This window comes from Macaca mulatta, chromosome 15 (genome assembly GCF_049350105.2).
Source record: "Macaca mulatta isolate MMU2019108-1 chromosome 15, T2T-MMU8v2.0, whole genome shotgun sequence".
NCBI lineage: Eukaryota > Metazoa > Chordata > Mammalia > Primates > Cercopithecidae > Macaca > Macaca mulatta.
In genome coordinates this window covers 122,011,642-122,037,852 of record NC_133420.1, presented here as the reverse complement: position 1 = coordinate 122,037,852, position 26,211 = coordinate 122,011,642, and the positions used below count along the sequence as shown (strand labels likewise).

At 44.1% G+C, this 26,211-nt stretch overlaps 1 protein-coding gene across 5 annotated transcripts; it reads left to right on the top strand.

Moving 5' to 3' along the window:
* Positions 1 to 4,622: 4,622 nt before the first annotated feature.
* Positions 4,623 to 20,563, top strand: NFIL3 (nuclear factor, interleukin 3 regulated). Of its 5 annotated transcripts, none has more exons than XM_077965172.1 (2): positions 4,623 to 4,986; positions 18,705 to 20,563. In XM_077965172.1, exon 2 carries the CDS (start codon positions 18,877 to 18,879, stop codon positions 20,263 to 20,265), a length of 1,389 nt encoding a protein of 462 aa, XP_077821298.1. In that variant the 5' UTR covers positions 4,623 to 4,986; positions 18,705 to 18,876; the 3' UTR covers positions 20,266 to 20,563.
* Positions 20,564 to 26,211: the final 5,648 nt, after the last annotated feature.

The following is a 26,211-nucleotide window of genomic DNA, read 5'->3' as shown; positions in this document are numbered from 1 at the left end:
TATCATCCTGCCAGTACGCGGACTCACAAAATCCTCCACAGACATATATGCACTGCCTGAGAGCAGCATCGCACAGCAGCAGCTGAAAACACAGTGGCAGCTGAATCTTGAGCACTTCTGAAAGTTTCTCAGAAGACCAGAAATGTGGTCAAGCACCCAATTTCCGGACTTCTTAAGTGCATTTACCAAACTGATAGCATTTGCTTTAATCTCTGGCTGAAACAAACCACGCCCCCAGAAGACAACTTTTGTCTCTGGAGTTACAAAAGGTGGTGGGCAACTCAGCAAGGTAATTTTCTCTTGTCCATGTTACAATTAGGCCAAGGGGAGGTTATGAATGAGCTAGTGCTTGTCATAGCTGCTTTGCTGCAAATGCCACATTTGCAGGTTTTCTTTTCTGCGATATATGCTGGTGGCATGTTAGTCGACCCACGCTAATGAGAGAAGGAATGCGGCTGAGCATCTGGTCGGCTCCCTCGGGTTTCAGATGAAGGAATGGACATTCAGAGACGTGAAATGATCCCCTTGGTGAGTGTGGGGTACAGAATGCACTAGAATCCCAGCTTCTCAGTTGCAGCTGTGTAGCTCTTTCCAGTAAACTATCCTGTGCATGACTTCACAAAAATGTTTAGATAAGCTTTACTTCGTTGATTTGAACTGGATTGCAATGTGGACCTGTCATGTCTTATTCCTGGTGAAATGATTTTTGTTAGAACGTATTTCACAATTTTCTATTTCATATACTCATAGCCCTGCTAGCTGTGTCCCAGTTGCTGGCTGAGTGCTGCCACAATGCTTGCTCCATCGCCAAGATGTTGCAATGAACACGATTAGCTGCTCCCACAGTCTTGACCATTTTTAGTGTATTCTCTTGCTTCCTACCCACCTTTTTTTGTTAATGTCCCTTATTTTGGCACCCTTACTCACATATACCATTTAATCTGAATGAATAAAAATGCTTACTGAAATGTGTGCCATCTGTTGTGGCTGAATTTAAAGACACGTTTCAGTTTTTGTAACAGTGTACTTGCAACATTTTCTCTTCTTTGCAAAATCACCTCTTTCTGGTCTTTTCCTGGGTCCTTTGGAAATGCTTTGAGATGTATTCAGACCATCAGCTGCTTTTGTCTGGGGAAATCATGTCGTTGGTGTAGAGATCTAATTTCTTTCTTAGCTTGAGCAAGAGCTGCTTAATAGGAAACATTTTGGCTTCCCACACTTTAAAGCCATCGCGTCTACAGGGAATGTTATTTGACCATCTATTACCCAATTTCCCACAAAAGCTAGTTTTTGAAAAAGAAGGCCAAGCATGCTGATAGAACTCCTGCTAATGGAGCCACGTGGCAAAGTTAGGGGCCTGAGAGGCAGAGGCTGGAAGACAGAGTGGAAATCTTAAAAACTACAATGTCTAGGTTGTGGCTGGGATAGGTAGGTGGCAAGAGCAAAGAGAAAAGTGGACGTTTGGTGGAATGAAGGAATCCCAGGGAGTAATGAGGATCTGAATGACTGGAGAAAGGCCAAAGGAAAAAAGAATCAATAGAGTAAATCAAGAGAAAGAAATTTAAAAAGATAAAAGGTCAACAAAGGTAGAAAAATTACAAGAAAAGGCAAAGTGGAAGAGGAAGACAGAGGTGAAAGATTAAAAATGGCATAAAGACCAGAAATAAAAGTGCATGAGTGAAGGAAAGAAATATCATTCCAGGAAGTTTCTGCCTCAACAGTCAATGACTCACTGCATCAAAGCCAAAATCCCAGCACAAAGCACACACTGATGGGCGTGGGGAGGAGAACCTCACTAAGGCTACCATGCTAGCTCACATCTTAAAGCCTCCACTTGAAAACAAAACAGGTCTGCTGCTGTGACTTACACCTGTAATTCCAGCACTTTGGGAGGCCAAGGTGGGAGGACTGCTTGAGCCCAGGTGTTTGAGACTAGCCTGAGCAACACAGAGAGACACCGACTCTAAAAAAAAAAAAAAAAAAAAAATTAAAAAATTAGCAAGGCATGGTAGTGTGCACCTGTAGTCCCAGCTACTTGGAAGGCTGAGGTTGGAGGATTGCTTGAGCCTGGGGGGATCAAGGCTGCAGTGAGCCGTGGTCACGCCACTGCCCTCCAGTGTGGGCAACAGAGCAAGATCCTGTCTCAACAACAACAACAACAACAACAACAACAAAAACTATATGCTATGGATTCCTAGAAACTGAACTTTTGTTCCTGGAGTTTAATAAAAAGACACAAAATGGTCCATAAACATACTACAGTGGAAAGAAAATGGTCCTGGCACACAGGAGCCCTGATGCAGGCTGCTGGTCACCAGACCAGACAGGAGGTCACCAAAGGGCTTTTAGCTATCAAAGTTTTTCAACAAAGAAATCCAGAAATCCAATGCACAAAACAGATAGGGTGGAGCTGCACAATTTGGTTGCCAGGTAGGCAGCCTGCCTTTTAGTCACTGAGTCCCCCCTCTCTGCCCCGTTACCAGGACATCTCTGTAGAACTCCTCTGTGAGAGGACTCAGACTGTCCAGCCTCCGGGCAGGTAAGTTCGGCAGTCTTCTATTTTTTAATGAATTGCTTGCCTAACCTGAAAATCAGGATATTTCACCAAAAAAAAGGTCAACATTCTTTTGAATAATTGGAGCTGTGGGCTCCTGGAAACAGCAATTGATGAGAGCTGAAAACTAGTATTCTTCAATGGGTCATCTTCTTTTTGCCACAGTCCATGTGTGGCTAACGTCCTGAATTCTCATTACCCATCTGATTTTACAGCTACTCCTGCCTAGCGAGGTCCACTGTAAAATCCCTGGGATATATATATGGCCTCTTAGGGATGTTCCAGCTCAAAACATTCTGCAGCTGTAGAACAATTATTACTATATTAAATTAAATCATTACTAAATTACAAATTCCTAGTAAATTCCCATTTTAGTAAGAAGTCACTGTTTTAGTCATTCTGTTCTCAAGCTATAGCTCTTATATTTGCTTAGTCAGAAACCATGTTGGCAGTATAATAAAATGAATTAGAATGTGGTTGATTGTCTTCTGCTGGTAGTTCTCATCCCTGTCCCAGCCACCTCCTCCCTTGCCCCTGCCCGCCATCCACCCCCAGCACTGAGAGGTTGCTAAGAGCAAGAACCCCTTCTCCTCCTGAGAACCTCACAGTCCAGCTCCACCAGCAGGCACAGGCTGATGTCTTCCTAGAAGCCTCCCTATCCTGGTTAATTTGTGTCAAATATCTTAGGTTTTTATGCTCCATTTACTCGGGTTAATCTGCAAATACTTACCTACTCTGTGAATGTTTTAGGATATATATTAGACACATCATCACTTGGGCCCTGGGGACAGATCCTTCATCCTATTGTTTAGTGGTTTCCTAATCACCAGGAGGAGCTAAAGAGTTATTTTCTAAGCTGCTATCTCAGACACCTTTTGCACTTCCTCTGATTTCCAAGTTAGATGGTAACAGGGAATGATGCACAAATATAATACATACACAATCTAAAATACTCCAAGTAATTCTAGGAGCATCCAATTTCAAAATTCAGCATAAAGAATACGTTTCCAGGTTGAGAGAATTCCTCCAGCATCACCGCCTGGGGTGGCTCCCGGCACCTTCTTTACCTATCTTGAAGGTCGAGTTGTCTTTAAAGGAAGACATTTACTACCCATTCTACAACGACTTTGAAATTCCATGAAATTATTCAAAATGCACAACAAGGTGAGGACACGTGAAGGGGAGGGTAGATTATGCAGGGCAGCCCTGGATTTCTAAACAATAGCTGCATTTCTGACCCCGAAAAGGCAACTGATTTATGGAAATGATTTTGATTTCATCTAGGAGAGGTTTTGAAAGGTATAAATAGGCATTGTAAGGTTTTGGCAAAAAGGAAACTATCAGTACATTTGAGAAAAGTGGCCAGGCGCAGTAGCATGCGTCTGTAATCCCACTACCAGGGAGGCTGTGGCCGGAGGATCTTTCGAGCCCAGGAGTTCCAGGCCAACCTGGATAACATAGTAAGACCCCATCTTGAATTATTATATACGTATGAGAAAAGTGGAGATTATAAACTAAAATCAGGATTTGTTCTCATGAAGACAGTCAAGCTTGGAAAATGTGGTCGAGGGGATGTGGATCTTGCATTAGTCAGCACCGGGAAGATGGCTTCGGGGAACACGCTAAGCCCATATTGTACGTCTGAGTTTTCAGAGCCTTGTTAATAGAGCTGTATTACCAGATAAATTACGAACAAGAGTGCGTTCAAAACCACAACACTGCCCCGGGAGGCTTACCAAAAACCCAACTGACAGGTGATAAAAAATTTTTAAATATGACTCGGGTGCTTACGATATTAACTGTGCAAGAATGGGAAAGGTAGAAAAGACAATCTTGGCGAGTACATCTGCTGCTCATGGCAGACACTAGGGATGGTACCTGGGTGTTCACTCTGCTCTTCTCTTTACTTTGGTTATTGCTTTTTAAAAACGAAAGGGGCAAAAAAGAAGTGGAAAGTCGTGGAGGCACTCGGCCCAGCCCCCACGTAGTTCAAGCAGAGCAGGAGGGAGCTGGCTGGTGGAGGTCCTGCCCACCTGCCACACTCCGTATTTGGGCAAGCCTGTGAGTCACTGTCGGTAACATGGCTCCCTTCGCTAAGGCCAGCACTGACCCACTATCCATGTATCGGTAAATGCAGGGAGTGTGCCACGTGCCTTGACAGTCCAGCGCGTAGACTTAAGAAGTCGCGGCTAGGTGCTCTTTTCCCCATTTTTTTTACTTCTCTTCCGTAGCCCGGGAATTTGGGAGAGAAGACTATCGTATCCAGTTAGAGGCAGAAATGACACTAAGCAGCTATCAGCTCAAGATCACAGAAAAGATCCCGCGCGGTCCTCTCAACCCACAGCACCAAACGCCAGTGGGCGTCCCAGTGGGGCGCACCCGGAGCGCGGACCTTCACATCCTCCGAGGAACGCCGCACCCGCGTGGCGGGGGTGGGTAGATGGACCTCAGCGAGCCTCGTTTCCTAGTCGTGTTACGCAACAACTTTGCAGCCGTCATCTTCGCCCTAATTGTGCAGGGGGCGGCGTTTTGTGCGTGGAGCTTTCCCTCCCGGCTCCGGGCCGTCGCGGCTCTCCGGAGAGGCGCCGGGGCATTTTAATCGCTGCCTCCGCCGCGCAGCCCCGCGTAGCTGCCCGGCCGCGCCAACCCCTTCCCCGCCGCAGCGCTCCCCGAGTGTTGGCAGCTTGCCAGCCGCCACCCCCCGCCTTCCCTCCTGCCCACCCCAAGGTAGGGCTCCTCTCGGGAGTGTGCCGGGAAGGGGAGGCCGAGGTCCCTGCCACGCCCGGGTAGCCGCAGCCCGCAGTGCTCGGTCGGCAACAGGTAGCCCGGCCGGCTGCGGCTCTCAGGAAGACAAAAAGCGCCTCTGCGAGCGAGTGAGGGTCGCGGGGTGCGCAGAGCCACCGCAGCGACCGGGAGGGTGAAGGAAGCCAAGAGCGGACGGGGCGGTGGGACTGGGGGCTCCCGGGTTCCTCCGCAGGCTCGCTCCGGTCGTGTCGGCCGCGCGGGCCGTTGCGCAACCCTCGTTACGCCGGGCATGGGGCGCCAGCCCTCGCGGGCGCTCGGACGGCGGTGGCCCTGGCCGGGGAGGGACGCAAGCTGGTAGTGGCGCCGCCGCGGAGGGGGAGCTGAGGGCGGGGAGGAGGGGCGTGGCCGCGGAGAGCCCGCCCCGGCCCGCCCCTGCCGGCCGCGGCCATTGGCGGCGGACCGGGGGCGGGTGCAGGCGCGGCGATTGGGGCCGCGGCCGCCAGTCACGCGGGGCTGGCGGGCGGCGACGTAGCGCGGCGCTCGGAACTGACCTACTAACACACATCTCTCGGCGCGGCCACGGCGCCCGCGGACCCGGCGCGCCCGCCCGCCTCCCGCGCCGCGCCCTCGCCGCCGCCCGCCTCCCGCCGCGGCCCCGGAGGCCTGGCCCGGCCCGAGCCCCGAGCGCCGGCGGCCCGACTCGCGGCCGCCCCTTTCTTTCTCCTCGCCGGCCCGAGAGCAGGAACACGGTAAGCGCTCCGCCCACCGCCGGCCGGGGGCCCGGCGACTGCTCCCCGGGCGCGCTGCGGGCGGGCGGGCGCGGGGTGCTGGCCGCGCAGTGTGCGGGGTCGGGCTGTAAGCTGGGCTCGCCAGCAGCGGCGAGTGCGCGCGGGGCATTCATTACATAAACTTTTGCTGCCTTGTCAGGATGGGACTCGCCACCTTAAGGTGGCTGCTTTGATTGCAGCGCCTTCGCGCCGGCACGTAGTCCTGGCTGGTTTGCGCTCTCCCCCCGCTGCTGTTGCATAATGTCTCCTGATTTCAGGAAAATTGATGTTTTGGTAGAGAAGAGCGCCAGGCAGGCTGAGCCCTCTCCGAGCGGGAAGATGCTCTTTCCTCTCTAGTGTCTTCCTTTCTCGTTCCTTCTCTGGGGCTGGCGGCGTAGAGGGGAGAGGAATTGGGGGTTGAGGAATGGGGAATAGTCTTGATTTGCTTGGTGAGAAAACGGGTTGGTAGCGTGAACGGTGACGGCATTCGGAGAATGCCTGCGCGGCGTTTGTTTGTGTCAGGGGCTGTGCCTGCACAGACGTTTTCCACCCTGTTTGTCGTCAGCGTGTTTTACAAGCCCTCGGGAAGGTTGTGGGATTTGTCCTTTCATACATTGCATAATCTGCCCACGGTGAAATGTTGGCAAGGATTGCGGGCTGATGTGGGAATATGCGCGTATGTGTGCAATGATTTGGTAATTGAGGCGCAGCGTTGGATATTAGATCGTTATTTACGTCTATATTACGTCCCAAATAAACAGGTTTTAAAACGATACTACGAAACCTAAAAGCAAGAATTGCTCGGGTTGAATTCTGATCTTGGGTACTACTGGGGTTCGCCCTTTCAATGTTCTCAGCTGTTATTTTTAAATCTGGGACGAACCATTGTGACGTTTACCTCCCCACCTTCCTAATTTTAATGCATTCCATTCGATCAGCCCTTTTTCTCACCTTATTGTCATCGCTTTTTCAGACACGACAAGACAAATCACATAATAGTTTCCTGGAAATGTTGCATTATGTAACTGCCGAATTTGCTGGCAGTGAGCATAGAGAGGGAGCTAATTACGTGATTTTATAATCTTGCTACAAAGAAAGTAGGACAGTCTCAGCCTTTAAGAATGTCACTATAACAGTTTTTTTTTTTCTTAAGGATATTTTAAACAGGAAAGTAGACAACCGGGTAAGCATGGAGTTTGCTCATGCTGCCGAATGTGTGTCTTTTGCCCTAAATGAAACGCGCGTTCTTCTAAATTTAGCCCTATCACATTTTAACAATTGTGGCCTCGCAGTGCTATTTCTGGTGTTTTCTCTAGGGCTGTGTGCAAATACAAGTTCAAGGCCATTTGCTGTAGTTTTAACTACACGCCTTCGGAGACCTTTGATAAGATTGTATTTTTAGGAAGGCATTTCGCAGCGCCCGGTGATTTGCTGGATGCTGGCTCCCATTTATGTTTTTAAAGGACACTTTAGGAAACTGCTGTTCTCTGAGAACAGCGGGGAATGGTCAAGTGCCATCTTCTGTTCTTGGCTTTTGTAAATAACAACAGTAAGTGAGGTCAGAAGTATTTATTTACCCCCAGATCAGATATGACCAATGGGAAACAGATATAGGTTAGTAGATCGTATTTTTGTCTGGATACCCTAGTTTTACTCATGTGAAGATGTATGAATATGTAATTTATCCAAATATTTAATTTCTTCCTGGACTGTTACATAGTGATTATGTGTGAATATATGTATATGATGGGATGTATATATCGTAACATTTAAATTAAGCGCAGGGGTTTTTTTTTTTGGTGGGGGGGTGGACGTCTCTGGAACAGAGGATATTACCCCAAATAATTGCAGTCGCTTTCCAAGAAGCTAGTTGCTCTAGGCCCCCAGCTTCAGACCCCGACCTACTTTGCGAGCTCGCGGGGGAGTCCCGGGCCTGTAGGGGCAGCGTGGCGCCACCTTCCGATCGGGATCTCCAATGGCGCGTCCGTGCGGCCCCCAGTGCGCCGCTCCCTCCTGCGGGCCGGTGGGGTCTGCGAGAAGCCGGGGCTGGGGGCGGGTCTGGTAGTGGCGGGCGGGGACCTCGGGTCGGGACCGAGAAGCGCCTCCGGGCGGCAGTTATACTGGGGCTGCTCGGTGGCCTGCGCTCCTCCCTGCCCCCTCCCCACATTCCTTTGTTCTGGCGCGGGGGGTCCTCGCGGCGCCGAGGCCCCGCTGCGCCGCCCACCCGGAGGGAGGGGGGTCTCTGGGAGGCGCCGCGTGGGGGCGCGGCCGGTGGAGCTCGGGCCCTAGGGACCGGCCCGGGTCGGAGTGCGGGTGCGCTCTGGGTTCGCCTGGGCCGCAGGAGCCGGGGAGCCGGGGAGCCAGGGAGCTAGGGACCCCGGCGCCCGCACGGGGCAAACAGGGGCAGCGCGGGCGACCCGGAGTGCCTGCGTCTCAGCGGCCCTCCCTCCAACAGGGCAAATCCAGGGGCCTGACTGCGCGCCTGTTCTGCGGTGAGGTTCTGAAACCTGCAGACACCTTTGTTCCAAGAGTCTTCATTGTATTTCTGAGCGAAGCGCGTCTCCATTCTTGAAGTGAAAAAGACCTTAAGAGAACCTCCAAACGTCCACCGACCACAGAAATTGGGGGTGGGGGCGCTCCAGTATTGATAGTGATTAAAAAGGAAGGCCTCAGCTTGACTTTGGCCAGTTGAGTTGAGCCGATTTTTTTTTAACCTTTAATTTATATGGTCAAAGGCTAGAGAGAACACTGATCTCCAGAGTTCAAAATAAAATCAAAATACCCACATAGACGCTGCTGTCCTACTGTAAAACTACAGTACTTTCATCCTGGCATAAAGACTTCCGAGGTTGTACCCATGCGGGAACTCACAGGGAGTTCATGGAGACATCACAGATGTTCTCCTGAAGCATATCAACGCAATGTGCTCTTTGTTGAAAACTGACCAAAAACTTGGCTTCTGTGGGATCATATGCTACACCCCTATCCCTAATCAGTTTCCCTCTTGTTACAGGCAGTAGTTAGAGAACAGGCATCGGTGAGGTACAGATCCTAAGAGCACAGGCCCTGGGCTCACAAGAACCCTGGGTCCCAGGCCCCAGCTTGTTATCTTCCTTCACTGTCCTGATTTCCATCACTCTTCAGGGTAAACTGAGGGAATAAAACCTGTTGACCTAGTTGGTTGTGAGGAGTTCAATAAATGTTTCCTGTATTATTGACCAGCAGCCAGAATGTGTGTGTGTGTGTGTGTGTGTGTGTGTGTGTGTCAGTATTTACCTTCATTTTTCTCTTTGTTTCTTTGCAGTAATAGTAAGGATTCATGTTGGAATTAAGTCTATAAGATCTTTCTTGGATACTTTTTTTGTTCTAATAATTTTTTTTTTCCTGAAAACTTTGCCATTGTGTTCAATGTTAATTTCAGTTTAAGGGGAATTCCTGACAGGATTGCAGAACCTCAAACTTCCCAAGTCATTGGGTTAATGTTTTGGGGAGCTGCTTGAAGGAATAGAGAGATGAGTCGATTATAGTAGCAGGAATGAAGTGGCAAGTGCTGTATTAATAGCTCAGCTCTTTCCAATTCCCTTACACATTCTGTGACTCATTTTCTGTAGCCTGGATGATTTCTCTATCTAAAACTTTGTGGTCTGAGATCAGCAGTGGATGGTGAGACACCACAGATCAGCTCTCTTGTAGGGGGTATATGTAGCCTGAAAACTAAGGCCGGTCCTGTGAAAGTGTTTATATTTGACCCTTTTGACTAACAGAAGAAATTTTCATTTGGTTTACCCTTACTCTTGCGACATAGGTCAGGCTTCAGTAAGAGTCATGAGCAGCGAAGACAGCCTGGAACTGATAGGCATCATTGCCTTTTGATACTGATCGTTCTTCAGAAAAGAGATTAAGAGTTAGTATTTACTAAACTTATACTCTGCATGTGCCAGGCACAGTGTTGAGGGGCTCTGTTATCATCCACATTTCACAGATGAGGACATGGAAACTCGGAGAAATGAATTAGCAGCCCAGGTCGCAGAGCCTGAAAACCAGATGGGGAAATTTGCACCTCGACAAAGTGTATTCTCACACTCACTGTAGTTTTTGAAACAATTTCCTTTTCTGGGTTAAAGGCTTATTTTTGTGCAGTGCAGTTATAACATCACTGTGATGCAACAGCCTGAAAATTAAAACTCTTTGTGAGAGGCCTTTCGGACGTTGAGCAATGTGCCTGACTCACCAGCTGAGTGGATTTTTCTAGTTGACCTTGCCTTGGTCATTAGAGTCAATTTCGAGATGTAAATGCGATTGCAGCATGGAATGGAAAAGGTGCAGTCATATTGCCTGGGCTTTATTTTTACCCAGGTTAAACTCGTATACTTCATGATTTCCATTGTAATCCAGATGCCATTGATGCTGTTAAAGTTGTTTATTTTTAATTTGTATTGAGGAATGAGAGCACACTTGGGATTCAATTCAAAATATAACAGAAACAATGTAATTGAAATTTCCTTTAATATTCATTTCTTGTTTTTGTAAGGTATGCCTGTATTTCACAGGGTTTAACACATTGTTTGATATCCTGTTATTTTTCTAAATTATATTTGAGTTGATTTCTATCCAGGTTGGACTTGTATGAGAATGTTGAAAGACGTTGACCTTTGATCACAGACATTACATAAGAATTTTTCAGTTTCAAAATGAATTTTTATTACTACTACCCCCAGTTATCTTTCACATTTCTTTGTAAGTAACTTTACTGTAGTTAAAAAAAACACCCAGAACTGTTTCTCGTATGGCTTTAATAAGAGAGCATAGCTTGTTTTTATGATAAGAAAGTTTACTTGAGATTTGCTAGATGCCATTTGTTAATAATCTGTGCTTTGAGGACTCAGTTTCATAGGACTCAGAGTGATGTTTATAAGCCTTTTAGTTGTCAGAACATGATGTATTTTACTAATTAGCTTTTTAGGGGTCTTAAACTGTAATTAACTGGCCTTCAGATAAACACTAAAAATAAGCATTTAAAAATCTACTCTATTCATAAGGTAGAAAATGACATTTATAATCATCCACTGACTAGAAAAGTGGAAAAAGAAATTAAAAAGCCAAGTGAAGCAAGTTGGGATGATTCTACATTATCATTAGAAACTTTCAAGAATTTTCTCGGCCTGACTGCCCCCCCAGCCCACCATTTTTGCCATCATTACACCATGTTGCATGTATTACTTATTCATTGGAGGATTTCCTACAACTGGGTTACTTTGTGATTGTTGATGTCCTTTTAAGGTTTCAGATTAGTTGCTACACTGATCAGTTATCTTTTCAGAAGTTTCAAGATATTAATAGTCCCCACTTTTAAGTTTCTATAGATTTTTAAAAAATTATTACTGTTCTGTTTTTCCCCCATGTTACTTCCCATCTTTAGTGGGAGCTGTTCTTATTTCTCAAGCTGTGCAGTTAAGTGTTTGGTCATGCTAGTGTGTATGTGCTTACTCTTTGCAGACTTCAGAATAATTTAATTGTGTATTAAGTTACAAACACTGATGACCTCTTGAAGAATGTTGTTATACTATTTCATATTTCAATTACTTAAATTACATCAGTGATGTAATAAAATGCAGTGTTGTCATTGTATTTATTAAATTTAAATTTAATTTTCAACTAGTCCTTTTTTGAACTTGAAATATTTTCATTTATCATAAACTGGAACAGGCTTTGACACATTTATTTACGGAGGCACCCAAATAGAAAAAGTAGGTCAATTTGTTGCTATAATAGAATAGATTCTGGCAGTGTGCAAGTGTGTGTGTGTGTGTGTGTGTGTGTGTGTGTGTGTGTCTTGCCTGTCTTGATCAAGTACACATTTCTCTCTAACTTTGGGGTAAGCTGCTTCCTGGGGACAGAATGACCCTTAGAGAGGTTTAACATAGTTTTCTCAATTTAAAAATCCTTTTCTTTTTCAATGGGATTAGAAAATTCTCTTGCAACTTCATTGTTTTCTGAGTTTTTTCACTCCCCATTTCCTCTGGGTTGTACACGTGTAGTGACTTCTTATTTCATCTCTGCTTTTAAATACTAGATTGTTTTCTCATCCATGAAAAGAAGTAAAGCATTTCATTGACACAGATACTGTGAATTTTACCCACAGGAAGAAAATGTAGGGTTAACATATTGCTAGTATTCATACTTTAAAAGTATAAAGAGTTGTGAATTGATTAATTGATTTGATTTTTTCATGAAAATGACATTTATCTTAAAAATAAGCATCTGCTGTCTTACTGGAGAGATGGCTTACAGTTTAACATAATTTAAGCTTACCTTGAAAACATTTTTCTTCCTTTACTGTTATCTATATTATACAACAGGGAGAAAACAATACATTCAGAGAGGAGAGGGAAAATAAGATAATTCTATAATGTTTCCAAATCATTGGGTGGATCAAATAGTATTTCATCTTCTATTGACAGAATTTTAAAAACAAAATATATATAGCAATTTGCCATAAAACTTATCCTTTAGAGATAATTAATAACAAAATGTTCTCAGAGTAGATTTTAATGTTTAGACTATTAGTAAGATTTCAGATGATTGAAACAAAGCATGTTTATTCTTTTCCTTTGTAGAGCTTGGATTGTTAAACATTATTTCTGTGAGAGACCAGGGAAGTAAAGGTCTATCATAAACATAAGTAATGAGATAACTCCTCAAGGATAAATTTGGTCTAGAATTATTGTTATGAGGTTATATTCTTTTATAGAATTTTCTAAATCAAATCTTGTTCTTAAAAACAATATTTAGGTAATCTGACTTAAACTTTTAATATCTGGGCTTATGAAATGTAATTCTTGCTGTATAATTCTTGCTTAGAGAAATAGTGTGTGGACTATACAAAAGTGTTAATTAGTGATGGCACCTTCAGAGTATGTACAGAAAAATATGTCAACTGGTATGTAATAATACCTGCTCTTAAATTTCTCTTTTTTATTTGTGTTTTCAAGGAGAGTCATATCATGTAATGTGTGTAATGAAGTTAATCGTGCTGAGTGCACTAACATCATAGAATTGGCATGTAGTGTCAGTTATTCACCAAAAAAGAAACTTAAGCAATGACTAATATACCACAACATTAGATGTTGATTTGAAATGATGATGCATAGATGAAGTAATTGTTAAATTAATCATAAGGGAAAATATTGAGGCTTGAAATAAATTTGTTAGGTTAGCATAAATCCTGAGGCTTTTTGAAGGCATCATAAACTACTTTTGCATTTGCTTTAAGTTTATTGTTGAGGGGCAGAAGGAGAGCCCAGAGCCCATCTGTGCCCAACTGTTGTGTGGTCTTGGGAAGGTCAGTCTGTCTTCTAGCTGATTAATCTGCAAAATGAGAGGGTCAGAGAGACACTGTCCCCTGCCTCATGTTGAAAACAGATTACACTCTTGGATTTGTTTAAAAAAAAATCATAGGTGACAATGTCCACAGCTATCATATTTCTTTTTCTCTATTTAACGTAATTAGAATGGCCAGGAGGTTAAAATTTTAGCAGAGATACGAAAATTAATAAAATGTTTTCTCAATTCATAAATAGTGCCAGATGTGAAACATCTCTAAGGAGGATGGAGAAAACTTCTAGATAGTATCTTTGCTGGCTTAAAGAAGTTAAGACAGCATCTAAAAGAAGTTAAGGGCCCAGGCGTGATGGCTCATGCCTGTAATTCCAGCACTTTGGGAGGCCGTGGCAGGCGGATCACCTGAGGTAGGGAGTTCGAGACCAGCCTGACCAACATGGAGAAACCCGGTCTCTACTAAAAATACAAAATTAGCTGGGCATGGTGGCGCATGTCTGTAATCCCAGCTACTCGGGAGGCTGAGGCAGGAGAATCGCTTGAACCCGGGAGGTGGAAGTTGCAGTGAGCTGAGATCGCGCCATTGCACTCCAGCCTGAGTGAAACTTCATCTCAAAAAAAAAAAAAAAAAAAGTTAAGCTAGCATGAGCGAAACTCCATCTCAAAAAAAAAAAACCAAAAAAAGTTAAGCTAGCATAGTGCCTTACTGCGCCCAAAGTAACTTAGTAAAGGGGTGTGTATTACTTAGAAATGAAAGTGACACAAAAGAGAACTGTGTGTAAATAAGACTGCATTGCACAGATGCAGAACCACCTGTGAAAGTGGAGGAGAGAGTAAAGGAACTGGGCCGGAATGTAAGCTCTGCCATTTAACTAGCTGTGTGACACTGGGCAAGTCACTTGCCTTCTGTGAGCCTTAGTTTTCTTATCTGAAAATAGTCATTGAAAGTGAATGAAGGAAAGCAGGTCAGGCTCCCAGTGCCCGTTCTGTGGTAGGTGTTCAATAAATGGCACCTATTATGATTGTTTTTGTTATTATCTCCATGACAGGAAGAAAGCCTGCACCCCAGGCCCATGTCTGTGCAGCTCTGCACTCACACCTGGTTCCCCTCCACTCACCTGTTTGTCTCCCACCCACGACTGAGTGCCTGGTCTGGGGAGTTGGGTTTTTCCTCTCCTTGTTGATGTGTCCCCAGTCTTCCCTTGTGCCCAGTACACAGTAGGTGCTCCATATGTGTTGAATAAACCAATTAATGAATAAGAGAATCTCTCTGTTAATAAGTAAAATATCTTCTTACAATTCACAGAACATTAAAAGAAAGCATCAAAAAAGTTTTCTGGTTACGAAACTCTCATATAAGGTATGTGGGTGACTGTCAATGAAATGTTGAGCACCTAATATCTTCAGGTTTTTGCTAGAAGACTGCAAGTATATTTTAATTTCCACCCTGAAGTAATTCCCAGTGTAGTTGGGCACAAAAGACAAACATGTGGAAACACACACAGTGTATGTGATTATGCCTCTCTCCGTATCATCCCACAATGCTGATAAACTCTTTTTAACACTGCAAGATTATTTGATACATAATATTACAGAAAATATCCTAAGATAGTATGGTGATTTGCCGCTGAGTTGTGGAGACCATGAATGTAATATATACAGATGAGGGAAGAATCACAGATTTATAGTGACATGTCATGAAATTCAAATAGGAAGAAGATGATTAAAAACAAATGAGATGGCCGGGTGCAGTGGCTCACGCCTGTAATCCCAGCACTTTGGGAGGCCAAGGCGGACGGATCACCTGAGGTCGGGAGTTCAAGACCAGCCCGACCAACATGGAGAAACCCCATCTACTAAAAATACAAAAGTATCTGGGTATGGCGGCACATTCCTGTAATCCCAGCTACTCGGGAGGCTGAGGCAGGAGAATTGCTTGAACCCTGTAGGCGGAGGCTGTGGTGAGCCAAGATCACGCCATTGCACTCCAGCCTGGGCAACAAGAGTGAAACGCCGTCTTAAAAAAAAAAAAAAAAAGGAAATGAGGTTTTCTGTAGGTCTTAATGTACCAACAAAGTTGTAGAGATGATAAAGTAGACATATAGTGCTTAGACACCTAGAAGACACGAGTTAAGGAAATTTTAAGACAAATGGGGCTATTTTAGTTAAATAGAAATAGGATTGTGAAGGCTCCTTCCCAATTGGGCCCCAACCTTGAAAGGTCCTTGAAGTTTAGGAAGAGTAACTAAGACAGACAGAATGGTGGGGCATTTCAAAAGCATTACTGTAAAAACTAGTAAGTGAGGCAAAATAAAGGAGTCTGATTTTTTTTTTTTTTAAAGAAGGAACAAATAAGATAACACATGAAAGAGAAAGATTCTCAAGTGGAGAAAATAACCAGAATTAATAGTCTGCAAGGGATCGTATGATGTTTAAAAACTAAAAGTGGAAAAAAGTAGTGGCCAAGACTATAGTGGAGATTTGAAAGGTGCCTTGGGAAAGGTCAGTGCAGTCGTCTTTAACTGGGATATCTTCCTCTTTACTTCTCCACTCGTTTTACTTCAGCAGGAGGACTTTGCTGAATGGCAGAGTACAGACTTCAACAGAGGAAAGAATCCATTCAATATGTGGAGGAAACTGGGCTTTCATGTTAAAGGATAAAACCTAAATGCAAATTAGAGGAAACAGTATTGTTGGCTGGGCGTGGTGGCTCATGCCTGTAATCCCAGCACTTTGGCGAATCACCTAAGGTCAGGCGTTCAAGACCAGCCTGGCCAACATGGTAAAACCCTGTCTCTACTAAAAATACAAAAAAATTAGCTGGTGGTGTGCAACTGTAACCCGAGCTACTCAGGAGGCTGAGGCAGGAGAATCGCTTGAGCCCGGGAGGCAGAGGTTGCAGTGCGGCAAGATTGCGCCACTGCACTCTAGCCTGGGCAGCAGAGCGAGACTCTGTATCAAAAAAAGAAAAAGGAAATAATATTGTTTAAATGATAAATAGGAAGATTCCTTCTCTGCAGCATCATTGCTGACTGTGACATACTCCTTGCCTTCATTTCCCATTAAAGTTTCATTATCAAAGAACAGAAACTTGGAATTCATAATCACAAATTTCTCTGAGTTACGACTAGCTGTTCCCTTAACTGTGTTGGCTCAGTTTAATGGGCAAAAACCTGGCATGAAACATTATTCTTTATGATCCTGAAATTATTACATAATTCCTTTCATTCCTTCTGGAAAAGACAAAAGAAGCTGGCAGGCTTTTCCAATTGATAAAAGTAAACTTCACTTTATTAGTCATTATGAAACTAGGCATAAGAAAGACATAGTGACATCATGTAAGAACATTACATCTTTTTTTTTGAGACGAAGTCTCGCTTTTGTCCCCCATGCTGGAGTGCAGTGGCGCGATCTCGGCTCACTGCAACCTCCGCCTCCTGGGTTCCTGGGTTCAAGCAATTCTCCTGCCTCAGCCTCCCGAGTGGCTGGGATTATAGGCACCTGCCACCATGCCTGACTAATTTTTGTATTTTTAGTAGAGATGGGGTTTCACCATGTTAGCCAGGCTGGTCTCAAACTCCTGACCTCAGGTGATCCACCCACCTCAGCCTCCCAAGGTGCTGGGATGTACAGGCACGAGCCACCACGCCCGGCTCATTACATCTTTTTAGTATGGTGGGATAAAGTGCTATTGTGTGCAGATCGTGCTGATGGAACCATTGTTGTACCACGTCTATTTCATGAAAAGTATTACCAACTGGAATATTAGGCAGAGAATCAGTGTCTAGAAACATAGCTAAGTTCAAAAGCCCCCATGCAACGATTGCTATTGGAACATAACATGGATTTTATTAACTCAAGCTAAGGCAATCGTCAGGCCAAATTTGTACTGTAAGTATTTCATCAGTGGAAGAGGAAACTAATGAATGATTCTATTCTTGAGTTCTTATATTTTGCTTGAAACTAATTCATATAAATGAAAGAAATTTTTTTCTGTAACTATATTCTCTTGGTTTAAAATAATTTTGTTTCAAGAATGCACTATACTTTTAAAAACCCCTTTGAATAAAATAGTGGTTTTTTTTTGTGTGCGTGTTTTTTTTTTTTTTTTTTAGATGGAGTCTTGCTCTGTCACCAGGCTGGAGTGCAGTGGCGTGATCTCAGCTCACTGCAATCTCCACCTCCCGGGTTCAAGCGATTCTCCTGCCTCAGCCTCCCGCGGAGCTGGGATTACAGGCGCACGTCACCACACCCAGCTAATTTTTGTATTTTTTAGTAGAGATAGGGTTTCACCATGTTGGCCAGGATGGTCTCAATCTCCTGACCTCGTGATGTGCCCGCTTTGGCCTCCCAAAGTGCTGGGATTACAAGCGTGAGCCACGGTGCCTGGCCTAGTAACTGTTTTTTAGTTCAAAGCTACTCTGTAACTGAAATCTGAAATCTATTTTGACAGAATTTTCAAGATCACAAGAAGTATTCTGGATGCTTCAATGTTGAATGTTTGATAGAACAATTCAAAGGAATCAGAAAAAAAAAATTCTAATCTCTTAAACTCAGATGCTTGTAAAGAGATGGCTTGATTGAGAAGAATCCTTTTCATTGAGTTGCAGTGAGTCACCTGGTGGAATTTGCTGGAATATAAGCCTACCAGGCAGTCAGGGATGTGATGGGCAGGTTTATGTCCACGTTAAGGTGTAGATTAAAACCAACAGCTCCGTTGTTAATGTGGCTTTTACTTTAGTTTTTGTGGAAGAAATTTGTCTCCATTTATATTGTATTCTGTATAGGAGTGCAGAACTTTTTTTTACTCATGTTAAAGTTTACTTGGTTAAGTCCCTTTTAAGAGGTGAGCATATTGCTTGGCAGTGATGTAAATATTAGGTAACGTTATTTAGAAGCACCACGGTATGCATGTACTATTTAGAAACTTAACCAACCAGAGGTTATCTGTCATTTCCTTCCTGTAATTGCCCACACCCAACTATTTCTCCATTTTGCCTCATTAAATACAGCCTTCCTCTATATCTCTCTGGGCAGAGGTTATTTTTCCCTTACTTTCCTGGACCACATATTCTCTTACTGATAGGTCTCATTAGGGATTTGTCCTTTACAGCTTTATAGTTTAGGTATTTGGGAACTTATTTCCTTTTTGAGAATGCTAACTTGTTGAAAGAACTGTGGCCGTGCCTCATCTGTGCTTGTATGCCCTACATGCTTAGCATATTTCCTTGTACATAATTTGTAGTAAACATTTATCCAATGAATAACTGGGATTTTTTTTTTTTATTCATGTATTGCAGATAACCACGGAGGCCCAGCTTCATTCAATAAGGAGCCTGAAGGATTTATCCCAGACAGTAGAACAAAAGGAAGAATATTGATGGATTTTAAACCAGAGTTTTTAAAGAGCTTGAGAATACGGGGAAATTAATTTGTTCTCCTACACGCATCTATAGGGGAAGGTTGTTTCTGATGCAGCTGAGAAAAATGCAGACCATCAAAAAGGAGCAGGCATCTCTTGATGCCAGTAGCAATGTGGACAAGATGATGGTCCTTAATTCTGCTTTAACGGAAGTATCTGAAGACTCCACAACAGGTGAGGAGCTGCTTCTCAGTGAAGGAAATGTGGGGAAAAACAAATCTTCTGCGTGTCGGAGGAAACGGGAGTTCATTCCTGATGAAAAGAAAGATGCTATGTACTGGGAAAAAAGGCGGAAAAATAATGAAGCTGCCAAAAGATCTCGTGAGAAGCGTCGACTGAATGACCTGGTTTTAGAGAACAAACTAATTGCACTGGGAGAAGAAAACGCCACTTTAAAAGCTGAGCTGCTTTCACTAAAATTAAAGTTTGGTTTAATTAGCTCCACAGCATATGCTCAAGAGATTCAGAAACTCAGTAATTCTACAGCTGTGTACTTTCAAGATTACCAGACTTCCAAATCCAGTGTGAGCTCATTTGTGGATGAGCACGAACCCTCGATGGTGGCAAGCAGTTGTATTTCTGTTATTAAACACTCTCCACAAAGCTCACTGTCCGATGTTTCTGAAGTGTCCTCGGTAGAGCACACGCAGGAGAGCTCTGTGCAGGGAAGCTGCAGAAGTCCTGAAAACAAGTTCCAGATTATCAAGCAAGAGCCGATGGAATTAGAGAGCTACACAAGGGAGACGAGAGATGACCGAGGCTCTTACACAGCATCCATCTATCAAAACTATATGGGGAATTCTTTTTCTGGATACTCACACTCTCCCCCACTACTGCAAGTCAACCGATCCTCCAGCAACTCCCCGAGAACGTCGGAAACCGACGATGGTGTGGTAGGAAAGTCATCTGATGGCGAAGATGAGCAACAGGTCCCCAAGGGCCCCATCCATTCTCCAGTCGAACTCAAGCACGTGCATGCAACGGTGGTTAAAGTTCCAGAAGTGAATTCCTCTGCCTTGCCACACAAGCTCCGGATCAAAGCTAAAGCCATGCAGATCAAAGTAGAAGCCTTTGATAATGAATTTGAGGCCACGCAAAAACTTTCCTCCCCTATTGACATGACATCTAAAAGACATTTTGAACTCGAAAAGCATAGTGCCCCAAGTATGGTACATTCTTCTCTTACTCCTTTCTCAGTGCAAGTGACTAACATTCAAGATTGGTCTCTCAAATCGGAGCACTGGCATCAAAAAGAACTGAGTGGCAAAACTCAGAATAGTTTCAAAACTGGAGTTGTTGAAATGAAAGACAGTGGCTACAAAGTTTCTGGCCCAGAGAATTTGTATTTGAAGCAGGGGATAGCAAACTTATCTGCAGAGGTTGTCTCTCTGAAGAGACTTATAGCCACACAACCAATCTCTGCTTCAGACTCCGGGTAAATTACTACTGAGTAAGAGCTGGGCATTTAGAAAGATGTCATTTGCAATAGAGCAGTCCGTTTTGTATTATGCTGAATTTTCACTGGACCTGTGATGTCATTTCACTGTGATGTGCACATGTTGTCTGTTTGGTGTCTTTTTGTGCACAGATGATGATGAAGATTAGATTGTGTTATCACGCTGCCTGTGTATAGTCTAATAGTCCATGCAAAGGCTGTATATATTGAACATTATTTTTGTTGTTCTATTATAAAGTGTGTAAGTTACCAGTTTCAATAAAGGATTGGTGACAAACACAGAACTCCGGCTCCATTGCATTTGATTTGATGGAAAAGAAAAATCAATTTAAGTTACAAAACTAAATATTAAGCTGTTTTACATTTTATATGGGGGAGTTTTCTCCCCTGAATAAGAGAAAACTGAAGTGCTAAGTTCAGCAAATAATTTGTTTTTCCAGGCTATCAGTTGGAAAACCTTCTAAAGAGAAAGAAAAGAAAAATAACAGTGAATTTTCTTGCATTCAAGACTAATTCACTAAATTACTTTATATTATATATTTTTCTGTAAAATTATGTTTTCTCTATAATTTTCTTAAGTATAAAAATCCAAGTTGTTTGGTAACAGCCTCTTCTTAGTTATCTACCCTTTAAGTATGACACATGGATGTGGGTAGTTGAGTCACTGACGCATTTTATTAAAGTCTGTTTTAAAAGAGTAGATAAAGACTGAGGATGAGGCATTTTTATGTTATTATAAGTCTTAACAGTTCTAGAGTATAACAACCTAGGGAACTAAGCTAAACACTAATTTTATTTAGTTGTTAAAATTTCAAAGAACACGTCAATTACCACATGCCAACATATATAATCTGAGTATATATAATGACATTTTAGAAGATTTGTTAATGATGAATAGAAAGAATGGCTCTATATCTTCAGATATTAGCTTAAAAATTATAACATAGAAGTCCAAAAAAAAAATCTTCCTAAGTAAATTGAGGATAAGACCATGATTGGTTATTTGTCCAAGACCCTCAGTTGCCTTATAGAAGTAAGCGTGGTCAAACGTGGACCCAGTGCTTCTGTTGCAGTGCGTGACTGGCATCTGCCTCTGCGTCTGGGATGGGGTGGAGTTGGGGGAAAGTTGTGGGGGTTGGTAGGCGGGCTGGGCATTAGTCAGGCACAGCTTTCTCCAGAGATAACTGCTCACTGAAGCCCTCTCCAGAATCATCTCTTTCCACACTGACCTCTTTTCTATTCTAGAAGTGGGTAAAAGACTTGAGCAGTCCTGGAACAGGTGCAGAGTGACAGTGACTCAGCCCTCACTTCTCACTCGCATCTCATGTTGGCAGGGAGGCAAAATGCAGGCAGGAAGAGCCCAAGGGTAGCATCCCGTTTTAGGAGTCTGCAGTCTTTGTGACTGCCCGCTTTGAGCACAAGCCTGATTTTTGATATGCTAAATTTCCTGCACTTTCATATTTTTAAAAAGCATGGTGCTTTGTATTAAAGGCACTGCCAGTAACACACACACACACACACACACACACACAGGTCATCCACTTTGTCCTTTCTGCCACAGGGGTCACTTTCCTCTCTGAAATCTGGCTCTTAGGGAAATGTGCCGCCTGGCTCCGCTCTTGGCCTTCTCTCTCCAGTATTTTACTAGTGGCTGGGTGAGGCTCAGAGGCCGACTCTTCTCATTTGTGAAAGTTATAAAGCAGGGAAGGAGAGCTAAAATATCCGATGGGAGTCAGGACCCAAAAGCCTTTGGCAGTCTAGATGGGTAGGATGAATCTAACAACACAAAATATAATAGGGATACAACATAAGCCAGGTTCCTACATTAAAAAAAAAAAAAAAAAACCTATCCAAATTCACAATTGGGAGAAAAATAATAAAATAACTACATTTTAAAAAATGAGTTTTAGTTCCCTCAAGCTTACTAAGAGTCAACAACGGTGGAACGCTGGGTTGTGTCAATGCAAATAGCATTCCAAGCACAGGTGGCTGTCCTCCGTACCTGGGGTGCACACTTGATAAGAGGAGCAACAGCAGACTTTCCAAAGGAGATGGGCGAGTTTGTAGCCGTGAAGTAAGATAAAACACTAAGATAACTATTGGTAAATTGTCCAAAAAGGGATCAGCCTTACACTCTGGGCTACTGAAAGGGAGAATAAGTAGATAATAGCAAGAAAGGTAAATCTCGAGTAGTTTTCTTTTTTTTTTTTTTGGAAGAACTTTGATCTCTCAGAGCAGTGCGGAAGCAAACAGCACCTTCCCCGGTAATCTGTGAATATTAGCGCTCATGGTGTGTAACACACTCAGGTGTCATCATTTGAACTCTTTTCCTTAGCCTTTTTTTGCCTTTTCAAGGATCGAAGTTATCATTGGGATCATGTTTAAAATGTGACTCGTGGCCGGGGGTGGTGGCTTACACCTATAATCCTAGCACTTTGGGAGGCCTAGGTGGGAGATTTGCTTGAGCCCAGGAGTTCGAGCCAAGACAGGGCAACATAGTGAGACCCTGTCTCTACCCCCACCCCCAAAACTCCCCCCAAATTAGCTGGGCATGGTGGCACATGCCTGTAGTCCTAACTGCAGGAGGCTGAGGAGGAAGGATTGCTGGAGCCCAGGAGTTCGAGCTGTAGTGAGCTGCAATGGCACCACTGCACCCCAGACGGGCAATAGAGCAAGACCTTACTTATCTCAAAAGAAAAAAAATGTAACTCCTTAGGAATAAAAGGAATATCATCAACAAACAATTCCAATCCCACTAGAGACCAAGCAATGTAAAGTCAAATTACACCTTGACACTTCGGTTTCATGATGTTAACCAACCAAACACCACCGCCTCTCCTTCCCACTCACAGAGCCCCCAAGAATGACAGAAGATGTGTTGAAAACCAAATAAATGTATATTCAAAAATAAGAAACACAAACCTCAGAGCTCTAGAAGGTTTGAGAGTTCCCAGCAAGGTGGCTATCCGGCCGGCCCAGATAGTGGGAGGAAGCTGCAGTGAGGCACAACCCAAGAAAGCTCCCACTGGGTTCCGCCCCAGTGACTGAACAGGGGAGGCCTGTGGGGAACCTGAGTGATCCTCAGGGGCATTGGCTGGGCGAGGACACAGCAGCCACAGCCACCAGCCAGGCCAATTGCAGTAGGGAGCCACGCAGGGCAGAGTCGGGGGGTCGGGGGGGGCCTGCGCCCCATAGCCCCCTGCTCCCCTGTGCGGTGCATGCCTGTGCATGCGTCCCGCGGGAAGGCTGCGTATCCTGTGTCCATTGTTTGGCCTTTTTCTGGTTTTCGGTTTTTTATTTTGTGCCCATTTTTATAAAGAAGAATGCTGAGACTCTGAGAGGTTGACTTGTCGGAACTCCCAGCTGGCCATCAAAAGCGGCGGTCACGTCAGGCACTTTGTTCTTACCCCCATATACCCGGGAAATGAGACTAAGGCATCTCTCCAGCCTGCATGAGGAAAGGAGCGTCCAAAGTGGCTTTCCTCTGTCAATCAGTGAAACTGCTGTCTAAGCATCCACTTGTATAGATGTATAATAACTGTGTAATAACCATTCTTTTTTATCCTCAACCAGCAAACATTCCCAAATAAAAACAGACCTCATCAGTGTAGATCTTCCATTGCTCACGGATACGCACACGTGTTTCCTCTCCTGAAGTCAAATTCCTCACAAATAGGCACCTTTTTGACACACAGCCATTGTTAATTAAAACCTTAAAAGAAATCATGTTACATTTTTTAAAAAACTAGCAGCTGTTAAGCTCATTTTTGAAAACTATGAATTATTCCTCAGAAATGAAAATCATTGGCAGCACCCACCTGGTGTTTGTTGTTCTCTGTTCTGTGGGGCAGAGGTGGGGAGCTGTTGAAGTGTAGTATAATTACCACTGAGATGTCTTGGGCTGGGCCACCAGCTACCTGCACCAGAAAAATTTAAATAAGAAAAACTTGTGGCCGTGTGTGGTGGCTCACACCTGTAATCCCAGCACTTTGGGATGACAAGGCGGGTGGATCACCTCGGGTCAAGGGTTCGAGACCAGCCTGGCCAACATGGTGAAACCCTGTCGCTACTAAAAACACAAAAATTAGCCATGTGTGGTGGTGGGCACCCGTATTCCCAGCTACTCAGGAGGCTGAGACAGGAGAATCACTTGAACCCGGAAGACAGAGGTTTCAGTGAGCCGAAATTGTGACACTGTACTCCAGCCTGGGTGACAAGAGCAAGACTCCATCTCAAAAAAAAAGAAAGAAAAAAAAAACTTGCCAAGGATGTGAAATTGTGGCATACTCAAAATGCCAGTGAGGATACAGAAGTAAGAGAATATGCAGAATTATGAACCATAGTCTTCCCAGATAAATGTACACGAGGATATCTTCTGGAAAGGTAATATAAAATACAACTGGTTTAAAGAGTCAGCCACGCATGGTGGCTCACATCTGTAATCCCAGCACTTTGGGAGGCCGAGGCGGACGGATCACCTGAGGTCAGGAGTTCGAGACCAGCCTGGCCAACACGGTGAAGCCCGTCTCTACTAAAAATACAAAAATTAGTCGGGAGTGATGTGTGCATCTGTAATCCCAGCTACTTGGGAGGCTGAGGCAGGAGAATTGCTTGAACCCAGGAGGTGGAGGTTGCAGTGAGCTGAGATTGTGCCACTGAACTCCAGCCTGAACAACAGGGCAAGACTCCATCTAGAGGGAAAAGAGAAAGAGAGAGAGAGAGAGAGAGAGAGAGAGAGAGAGAGAGAGAGCGCTTGGCAGTAATTCCCAGAGGTTGCTTATTTTGATTCTAGTGGACGTAAGGAAAAACTTAATTCAAGAACTAATGAAAATAAGACCCAGGGTAATATGAGCACCGGAGAACAGATGACACTTAGTGACGAAGAGGCGCTACTTAGAAAGTCGGGAGAGAGAAGCTGTCACTGCTAAGTCACGCTGGAGCCCGGCAAAGAGTGGTTACTGTCTGCTGAGTATCGATAAGGCTACAGACAGGCAAACAGAAGTACTTCTGTAGAGCATTCGAAAGGAAACTAGTTCAGCTAAGTAGCCCAGACAGGTATGACGGCTATTTTTTTACACCTCATTTTTGTCAATCTGATCTACTTGAGAAGGAAAAGGTTACTTTGGGAAAAATACCTTAATAAAGTCCAAGGTTCTGGAGGTCAAGAAACTTTCGAAAGAGCACATGGAAGAAATCAAGGTAGGAAAGGAGAGAGAAAAAGGAAGTTGTTCAAGAATAACATATCTATCTAACAAAAGGGAGATGAAGAACAGGCAGGAAACTTTAATAACCCCTGAAGTAAACATATTTCAGTATAACAGGGTTTAAAAAAAAAAAAAAGTTGTTCTAACAGCTATGTCAGATTTCTAGTGAGAGAGGGAACTTTCTTTCTGAGAAAAGAACTTCGATATGATACCAGGGTCCCAGCAGAAACGCTAAAAACGGTGATGTTTATAGATGCCTGGCACAAACATAGTTCAGTTTCTTTGCAGAGAAACTGAGTCAGATGATGGTGGTGGTTTGTGCTTTTTCAGGGCAGCGAGGAGCATTACTTTTGAAAGGAAGAGGATGGAGGAGAAGAGAGAAGGGAGGGGACCCTGCCTGGCTAAAAAGCCAGTGCAGACTCCCTGTGGGTGGGCAGCCACAGGACCCAGAAAGCCACCGTCTGATTCAAAGAGTTTCCATTGCTGAATGGAAACAGGCCAAAATATTTCCTCCTCAGATTTTCAGTAGGTCCTACTAGACTCAGAAATGCTTTTTGCGAGTGAGTTTTTGTTTGCGGGACTTTGTATGTGAGTGAGCATTCTGCAGAGCAGCTTTCTGAAAGCAGGAGCCCAAGGCCATGGCCATGAAGGCTGACCTGAGAAACCTGCAGAATCTGGAGGGAGACTTGGACTTTGATGACCCATGCACCTAAGACCTGGAGGTC